This window comes from Mycetomoellerius zeteki, unplaced genomic scaffold, assembly GCF_001594055.1.
Source record: "Mycetomoellerius zeteki isolate Tzet28-1 unplaced genomic scaffold, Tzet1.0 scaffold32, whole genome shotgun sequence".
Lineage (NCBI taxonomy): Eukaryota > Metazoa > Arthropoda > Insecta > Hymenoptera > Formicidae > Mycetomoellerius > Mycetomoellerius zeteki.
In genome coordinates this window covers 199,656-210,236 of record NW_017257305.1, presented here as the reverse complement: position 1 = coordinate 210,236, position 10,581 = coordinate 199,656, and the positions used below count along the sequence as shown (strand labels likewise).

The 10,581-nt window shown below is 29.1% G+C and overlaps 1 protein-coding gene across 1 annotated transcript in view; it reads right to left on the bottom strand.

The window, feature by feature from the left end:
- The window catches only part of LOC108724991 (intraflagellar transport protein 81 homolog), a 110,092-nt gene extending 103,729 nt beyond the window's left edge, over positions 1-6,363 (bottom strand). The window contains exons 1-2 of the mRNA XM_018451736.1: positions 6,032-6,363; positions 5,822-5,970 (exon numbers count right to left, since the gene is read on the bottom strand). Of these exons, the coding sequence (XP_018307238.1) occupies positions 5,822-5,970; positions 6,032-6,136 (254 nt within the window). The 5' untranslated portion in view covers positions 6,137-6,363. The remainder of the gene's footprint in view (positions 1-5,821; positions 5,971-6,031) is intronic.
- Between the last annotated feature and the right edge of the window lie 4,218 nt (positions 6,364-10,581).

Genomic DNA, 10,581 nt, shown 5'->3' with positions numbered 1-10,581 from the left:
TGTGATGTCGATCCACCGTGGCAAGTGGGAATGGCAAACATTAGTAAACGTAATAATGAATAGAACGATTATCTCAGGATTGCAATGATCGAAGTAAGACAATGTTACTACGATTGATCAATACAGGATTATAATGGAATGGAAGTTACCTGAAACGAATAGAAAAGTGATTTGGAATTTTGTATATCATTGTATAATTTAAATTCTTTTATTAACCGACTTTGTGTTGCGAATTTTATTATTAACTATACTGTGTTATACTAAGGATGACCTAATGAAGGTTGAAACGTAAGTCTATTGTATATTCCTAACTATGTTTTAAAATTTTATATAAAATTATATAAATATTAAAATTTAATTTAGCACTCGACATCCAGCGTTTACTCGTAGCCTATATATACAATTTCGGTATTTATTTGTTTTGAAAATAGAAGATGGTCGTTTTTTAGATGTAAAGAAATGTTAAATTCGGATAAAAGACTATTTATTATTGTTTTAAGTTATTATTAATGTAAAATTATTATTATTAATAATACTGAAGACAAACGTAAGTGAAAAATGTAAAATACGTAGAAAACGTTACTTTTTGCTACTGCAATCTCAGTACACAATAGAGTCTGTGTTTATCACATATGGATCGTATAGGCACGACAGACATTCTTTCCTCATAGTTTTTTTATCTTTACTTAAAGGACACAATTCACATCTTGCTTATTTTTGCAATTATGCAAAAATAAAAATCATAAATTTTTTTTAACGAAAACAACATATTGGTCACATTTGCTGACACTTTGACCCGAGAAAAAATATGAGTGGCTCATACTTTACAAATTTCATGTCAGTTAAAGAAAAAAGGTAATTATAGTGACTCATATTGGAGTATTACAATAGTAATTTTTAAGTGACTTGTCAAAAAAAGTGACAAAAAGTGACTTAAGTGACTGAATGGCAGCGCTGTTAAACATCTTCAAGAAATATAAGTGTTGGTTTGAAGGAATTATTAGTTCAATCACAATTTTGAGTGCTTAAAAGGGCCGGACGGCGTGTCCAAATTAAAAGGATCAAATTTCTAATCAAACAAAGTTTATTTTTAAATGTCGATCCTTTCCCACTTTATCAAAAACTTCATCAATTCCAAAATCCAATCGAAATCCATCCAGACATAAAAACATTTTCCAAAAAAAAAACTTTATTAATAACAGAAGTAATAAAATTGATTGTAGTAAAGATAAACCTTTTCTACATCATAGACTAATTAAAATTGAATATCAAATTAATTATCCCAATTTTAAATTATTAAAAGAAGTTGTGGAGATGTGCGTATTCGTTTTATAGTTTAATTTGTTCCACTACCCCTTTTTATCATTAAGGATATTTTATTTTGATGTTCATGTAAACAGGTCAATATGTTGGTATTCTGTTATACCCGCTGAGCGTCTCTTTAGGTTGGTATACATTATTCACTATTTTCTCGCGGGGCGACGCACTTGGTTTTTTTTACCGTGATCCCCGCCTTCTTATTATTATTCGCGTGGTAATATTCGTATGTAACAATAAGGTTATAATAAAGGTTTAAGTATATTACAAATCCCGTCCGGATCTATTCAAATACCCAACAGAAGTGATGCTCGTTGTCTAAAACATAAAATTCAGTACTTATTCTGTTAAACCGCGCAACCTTGTCCAATCCCGGGTAAAGTACTTAAATATATTTACCCAAAAACGGACACTCATTTCTTAATTTAAAGCAACTGTTCATGACATAAATTTTGATATTAGCTCTTGATAAATACATTGATTTTTGGAATCCTTGTGTTAAATGTTGTCTGTAATGTTATAAAAAAAACATTTTCCTAATAAATTATAAGTTTTTTTAACACAATATTAATAATGAAATGCATTGCTTACAATGTAAATGCAATATATCTTCAATTTATAGCCATTCATACATATTAAAAAAACATCATTTTCAGGTTACTAAATATAACTTTTCATAAATATATTTTACTAAATATAAATTTTTTGGATAGCCGATACTTAAACCATTTTTTCTTTTGTAGTTTGGAGTGTTAACTTCAAGTTAAACAATTAAAACATAGTTTTTCTTTAAATATTTTTGTTTCAAAGTTTTACATTTTTGTATGAAAAAGTGCATTTTATTTCATTTTATTAATTATATTTAGTTATAATTGTTATAAATATACACCCAGTAAGCAATTTGCCAACAATTTGGTGCCGATTTGATATTAAACTCGCTCAAAGTTTGGTAGCAAATCCGTTGTCAACTATGTCAGCAATAAGCTTGTGTTTTGCATGTAAAGCTTGCGTTACAAAACTAGGCAGCAAATTGGCATCAAATTGGCATCAAATTGGCAGCAAGCTTTGCGTAGCACTGTTTGAGGACAAATTGGCACCAAATTGACAGCAAGTTTTGCGTAACGCTGTTTAACGACAAATTGACTGTAAATTGATAACAAACTTTGCGTAGCGTTATTTAACGACAAATTCACGGCAAAATCCAAGCAAGATTTGATATCTTGCAGCCATTTAAATGGTCATTGACCCTTACAGAAGTATAATATTGGCAGTATTAAATTGGACAATGATTAATTACTTAATTTAAGTATTAAAAACACAGTTAGTGTTTTCAATACTAAAAAAATTATTAATCACTGGCAATTTAATAACGACAGTAATATATTTTTGTAATGGAAACCGGTACTTGACACTGTTATCAAGATTGATTTTCTTTATTCTTATTTAATCGACAAGTTAAAATCAAGATCTCAAAAAAAGTATTATGCTTTCATCTTGGAGCCCTTGAGGGAATCATATTATATGCTCCACTTAAAAAAAATTATTTCATTAAAACACAACTGAAAAATCTTTCAATGCTACGTCTTTTATCCTAGTCTGTGTGGTTTCTTAAATTCGAAAAATTTAACTCGTTAATGTCCGCGAATTTTGTCGTGAATTTGTCGTCAAATAACATTACGCAAAGTTTTCTGTCAATTTGCTGTCAAACAGTGCTACGCAACACTTACTGTCAATTTGGTGCAAACTTGTCCTTAAAGAGGTAACGTGCTACGTAAAGCTTACTGCCAATTTAGTGTCAATTTATATAAATACATTTACTCGTATTTTGTTGTTAATTTGCTGCCAAATTGTAACATCAAATTTTGTTACATATTTGTTGGCAAATTGCCGACATTATGATATATCAAATTTTGCTGTCAATTTATATCCCTTTTGCTAACAAAGTTTGCAGCAAGATTTTACAAGATCTGTTTTCAGAAAATTTGGCTATCTGGGCAACTTTACAAATCTGTTTTCTAAAAATGCCAAAATATACGTAAAAATCGCTCAATAATCGCTTTATATACTTGTAAGAATGATGAAAATTAATCCAGAACAGGACTCAACGTGTGTAGTAAGAATGCCAAAAATTAAAGTGTACAATAAGGGTTAATTTTACACATGAAAAATCTGTGTCAGCTTTATTTTTATTCATTGTATAATACATCAGTTGAGCCTTTATACTTCATGTATTTTAAATATATATTAATGTATTTGTATAGTATATAATTACCCTGTACACAGGGTGGTCCATTTTAGTCCATCCAATAGAATATCTCCTTAAAACAAAAATGTTTTAGACAAAAGTTGTTCATTTACAAGAGGAGAAGATGATGCCCTTGATTGACCTTGAGAAAATGTCTCTAAAATTAGATTACCTAATATTTTTTGAATGGAATTATATATTTTTTTTTTTACATAATATGACTCCTCCAATCATTCTGCATATAAAAGTATTAAGATAGAAGTACGAAAGAGTCAAATAGTTTACAAGATATTTTATACCCTTAGGACACATATATGGACACGAAATATTAAATATCTCGTAAATTATTAATTTTTTAATAATCGTACCTTAATACTTTTATGAACAGAATAATTAGATGATTAATTGGTGTAAAGAAAATGCATTGCAGTTGCTTTAAAACTACAAGAATAATAAGAGAAAGGGCAATAGGAGTCGGACGCAGAAATTAATGCATAAAAATACAAAATGAATTGTAAAATCAATTTAATATATTAAAAATCTTCGCGTGCTCTCGAATACATAGTGTAAAATATGTAGCTGCTTAAAAATATGTAGGAAAATGGATAATTTTTTATATAAACTATGTGTTTTCTTTATATCAATTGATTCCTCTCATTATTTTATTTATAAAAATATCAAAAAATGATTGAAATCAATCATTGACAAGAAACAAAAAATTAACAGTTTATATTTTGTAATTCATCTATATTTGCCGGATTAAAGTATAAAATCTCATAAAATGTTGATTTTTTAATAATTTTACCGTAACATTTTTATATGCGGAATAATCAAAAGAAGTTGATACATCACATTTCAATTCAAATTATCAACATTATATGCATGAATTTACTTTTTCGAATTTTTGCTTCATGTTTCTCATCGATTAAAAGTTAAAGAATGACAAATTAAAAGAAATGAAAAGAAATAAATAGCTGTATCTCGGCACAAAAAAGAAATTCAGAGAAAATTTCGAACAAAATTAAGACTTATTGTAGAGCAACAAAAACCTGATGAAATGAGACCATGAATGATCGAAACAGCAAAATTTTTTTGAAATTAAAGATGCGTAGAAGATATAACAAGAATTAATAAAGATTTAATTCAATAATTTGAAGTAATTTTAAAAAATTATATCTTGTAAATATGAAATTAATACAGATGCTCTTAAAAAATTTGCAAAAACCGTATTTTTTTAATGAATTTGTATTAATTTCATATCCGCAAGGGATAATTTTTAAAATTACTTCAAATCTATGAATTAATTCTTGTTATATCTGCTATATTCTCAAATCTTTTTTCTCAAAAATCCAAAAAGCCGAACTATATAATTTATTAACTTTTATCTCTAGTATAATATAACATGCCAGCTAGTGTTCATAAAATCTTACACATGACTCCGCAATTATTTCTGCTGTATTACTTCCTATAGAGCAAATGTCAGAAGAAGCTCAAGAAAGAAACATTTAAAATAATTTAGGATACATTATACTCGCAAGATTTCGAAAAAAGATATCAACATTGATATTAACTTTCTATTAGCAACATCTGATATATTCATTTCTTTTCTCGGACAATTTCAGATAAAAAAAGAGAAAAAATTTTTTCAGTAAATGTCAACGCTTTATTAAATCTCAGAATCAACTTTCCAAATTGGTGCGAGTCAATTGCTGCGAATAATAGCGATGATGATGGCAAATAATTTGTGAATAATAAACATGACGTATATATTTTGTTTTTTTAAATTATTTTCAGTATAACAATCATTTCAAGCAAAATTGATTTAAAAAGTTTATTTAACATAAAAATAATTTTGGCTAGATTTAGAGGCTTTTAATACAACTATGCAATGTGTTCACGCAAAGCCTTTCCCCGCCCAAGCTGCACTTACCTATAAGTATGCAAGTAATATGGTATTTAAAAGTTTAAATTATAAAATTGAAACACATTTATATTGTCAACTTTATTTGTTAATAACTTCTTAAACTTCACTCGAATAACGAGTGACAGCTAAAACCTTCTAAAAGTCACTCATGAACGTGATCTTGACAATATATGCCAAGATCAAGGTTATTGGAGAGCTCTATTGGAGGGGTTCTCTTTTGTAAACTTTTAACCTCTGTATATGTATATACTTTGCATTACTCTTTGAAAGATCTGATAGAATAGGTAAAATATTAATGTATTTCGTTCAAAGTATATAGAGAAGTTAATTGTTACCTAAATATTATAGGATCCACATCAGGCTGATAATTAAGTATTCGAAGAGCTGTTAAGACGTATATAGAATTTTCTTCTAGCGAATTCAATTTAAAATCGGTATCCGAATCATCTTGTTGCTGTATCTTCATCAGAACACTACATAATATCTACGAGAAAATGTATGAAATTTTTCGAAAATGTTACAATAATAAAATACCAGAGAAATACCTGTAATAAGTCTTCAGTGTTTAAGGTATTGAATTCGATTATACTGTAATTTCGTCCTAGTAATTTATTTACTTCTATCACAATAAATTTCACATTTTCACTCATAATGAAGTTTTCTATAGCTGTTTCGCACTTGGTTTTCTAAAAGTAAAAAATGCGTTTCGAACTTGCCAAATATTCGTGTAGCACTACGATGCGCTACAAACGTAATATGTCCAAACTAACGGACGTTATGGCTGCGGTTGCCTCGACAACAAAGCATCAACAGTATTGATATATTCAATTAGCACATGTATTCAATACCTCTTGCAATATCAATTAAGGAATAAAGGATATATCTCGGATTTCTATATATACAATAATAAAACAAACATACAATTATATATATATATATATATAACAAAATACTTTATTAACATTGTTGTACCAATATGTTATAGCGCGTAAATATATCATAGTTTAATTAAAAATAATAATATATCTTGCGATATAATATGAATTATATACAGGGTATCCTCAAATTCGAGGATAATATTATGACAGCGTGAAACTTCGTAAAAAATTAAGTAATAAAAGTGCAAATAATTTTTTTTTATAAAGTAATTTTTTAAAGATAGATTAGGCGTATATAATCCTTGCGAAGAAAATTAAATTTGGAAGTATATTTAATAGTTACACTTCAAATAAACTATATACATATGAAAGTTGTGTGAATAAGATTATATTTTTGTTTAATAACACATTTTTGTAGTTTATTTATTTTATTTATTATTTTTATTGTTAAAAATTAAAATTTTATAAAAGATAAAAAATTTATATTTTTTTCATAAGTACATACTTTAAATATTCAAAATAATTTATGCAAAGTTTCATTGGAATTCACTGATTAGTTACAAAGATATAGGACAAATAAATATTTTGTTTACTTATTGGACAACTAATTTATGCATTGCAATGTAACTCTACGTAAATAATCTTAAATATATAATGTACTTATACTTAAAAATTGAGATTTTTATCATTTATTTTATAATACATTTCCATATACTTTTATTAGAGAACAGATTTAAAAAATACTGCTATTTATTAAAACAACTTATGATCCGGATAGTAAACCGTCACCAAATTTATAATATTATTTTTAAACGTGATTTAAAATAATCTGTAATTTCTTCATAATTTTGTTATCATTTTGAAAATATGTATAAAACATTCTAAGTATAAACGTTTAAATTTTGACTAATCATAAGCGTTGATTAAAAAATTATCTGTCCGTGTGATAATGTACACGCACCGGCAGGAATGGTGTCCCCCGGCGTTCGATGCGCGGCGCTACACACTCGTACCGAAGCGCACACGTACATGTTACCTTGAGCGCGGAGACGAGGAGTGCGAAGGGAGAAAGTAGTGGGGGGCGCTCCGATATTCTGTCCTTAGCGCAAGGCGCACGATTGAGAGAGAAAGCGTAATTGGACGTGATGCCGGCTCGTGGTGTCCTTTCGCTGTCTCACACATTGTTACTAGTACGAGTGAGATATGTACACCGGCGTCTCTCGCCAATATTAATAATAATATTTTTATTATGCACAAAATGTTGTATCTCTAGTCATTAAGTTGATGCCTTTTGGAGCCAAACACAGGATGTCGTTGTGCAATAAGATTTATTCATTCCAATTTCTTGTACAATTGTCTTCTTACGTTTCGATACAGATTCGGATCCTTTTCAATGTACGAACTCATTGAGTTACCCGAAGCACTATACCACAAACAAGTTCTTGTTAATATAATTAAATTAAAAATTAAAATTAAAATTAGAATGTAGATACAAATAGAATAAGTTTAACAGTTTAAACGGAAGAAAGGATAAAACTTACATGATATTCATTAAAATAATAAAATATACATGTCATCTATGCTAGCGTTGAGATATATCTAAACAAATTAATGTCAAACACAAATCACCAACCAAAACACAAATAATAGATATATTGAAGAGAGGAAACTTCAGTTATTTTCAAATAAGAAGTCATATGCTTTAGTTAATGACTCCGTGTTTGATTGGATATTTAAACCATTCTTTTGTTTGCGTATAAAAATCATTTCCGATATGAGTCTTTTATTTAAAATTTGTTCTTGGTCTAGAATCTTAACATTGTCCCAATCAAAATCGTGTATTCTAATCGATGTTCTAATCAATGTTGTATGATGACCGATCTTTGGTCTGTATTTCAATTGATATAGTTTCTATGTTCATTAATTCTGGTTTTGAGGGTCCTTCCCGTTTGACCTACGTATGATGCATCACAGTCCTTGCACTCAACCTTATAAACTACGTCAGTGTGCATCATTTGTGGAAGTTTGTCTTTCTGTACTCTAATATAATTGTTTAATTTATTGACACCTTTATACGCTATTTTAATGATGTTTGTCTTCTTTAAAAGTTTTTGATTTTCTCCGAGATACCAGCGATAAAAGGTACTGTAAAGAATTTCTGTTTCTTTTTTACTTCTTTATTAACAGTTTAATTGTTCTGAAGGCTATTCCATTCACAGAATTTCTTATGTAGTCTTCTATTTATGGTGGAGAAAATCAAGTTGAGAGGGTAACCATTGGATAACGGATAATAATTTCATCTATTGGAAGTCCTTTGCATAATCTGTCATGCTTTTTGCATAAAATTATAGTTAAAAGTTTGTCCGCAGCAAAGAGTTCATTAGTAACAGCTTTCAAAAACAAGCTTGCCAAAAATCTGTATAAATTAAAAATCTCTAATGACGATACTCTTTTTTCGTTAGATATGGTTTCTTTGTTCACAAACGTTCAAAAGGATTTAGTGTTGGATGGTATTAATAATAGATGGCATTTGATACAGGTTAACACATGTTTATCTAAGACAGAGTTTCTTAATGCGATTAAATTAATTCTTGACTCCACATTTTTTACATTCAATGACAAATATTATAGACAATCCTTTGGACTTCCCATGGGCTCTCCATTATCTCCGGTAATTGCAGACATAGTTTTGCAAGACTTAGAGATATTTGCCTTTAATAGATTGATGACAGAACCTTCATTTTATATACGTTATGTAGACGACATTGCATTAGTAATTAAGGGGTAACACCACTTTGCGACTTCAAAAAAATCGATTTTTTTTTTATTAGCTTAAAACCTTCCTTAAACTCCTCTAGAATAAGAAAAAAAATGTCTCATGGCCATAAAAATTCTCGTACCGGTCGTTTACGGCAATTTGCTGAGGTATTAGCAGCCTAATGAAAGTTATAAAAGCTTTAGACATGACTATTGGAACAAATTGTTACAATTTCTGCGTCGAGGCAGACCAACACCGTATTCACTTATCGGACCGATCTTTGACTGAGGCTGCAAAACAAGCTCGAATTGCTTCAAAATCGACCAGAAAAGAAGAAGAAGAGCTCAATATAAATTTGGAAGGTCAACTTTATGGCGCAGGCATCGCAGATTAAAGGTATATTTTAGTTATTGATCTTAAAATGTTTAACTCGCTTTTTCTTGAAACAACGTTTTTCAAAACGGGCGTACTCCTAGCGCCTACAAATCTTTATCGATTGCTTTGAAATTTTTATGGTATCTTCTCACATATATAATCTACTGAACCACGTAGGGATTTTACGATAAATTATAAACTTTTTTTTTATAAACAATTTAGTATGACATTTTTATGCAAAAAATCAATTTTTTTTTCAAATGCTCGCCATTTTCTTAAAAAACGATATTTTTTCCCCTATATGGTTCAGTAGTTTATAACACATATTAAAGAAAACATTTCAAATTTTGTTCCAGGTTCAAATCTGGAGGCGGTACTGGTACGCCCGTTTTGGAACCCGAAAAAATCGGACCTTCGAGAATGGACTCTGAAGCCGCCATTTTGTAATTAAAAAATGAAAAAAAAAATTTTTTTTACACATCAAAAGACACTTCATAAAGTACTTCATAAGAAAATTCAACTGCTTTTACTGTACGCTTGAAAAAAATTCTCTATATTTGTCTTTTTTTTTGAGGCGCAAGGTGGTGTAACCCCTTAACAAAACACACATTAACGATTTCTATCTTACCTTTAATAGCTCCACGTCTTAAATTTACACTGGAGGAGGGAGGTGACAATCTCAATTTTTTGAACTCTGATTAGAATGAAAAAGAATGACTCCATATCGCATGACTGGTATCAGAAACCTACATCTTCTGGACGTTATCTTAATTATTTTTCTCAACATCCACTATACCAAAAAATTGGAGTGATAGTGAGTTTAATACTATAGATAGAGTTCTAATATTGTCACACACACACATCCTCCATTTCATACAAAAAACTTAGATAAAATTATCAGAATATTATTGAGCAATGGTTACCCTCTCAACTTGATTTTCTCCACCATAAATAGAAGACTACATAAGAAATTCTGTGAATGGAACAGCCTTCAGAACAATTAAACTGTTAATAAAGAAGTAAAAAAGAAACAGAAATTCTTTACAGTACTTTTTATCGCTGGTATCTCGGAGAAAACCAAAAA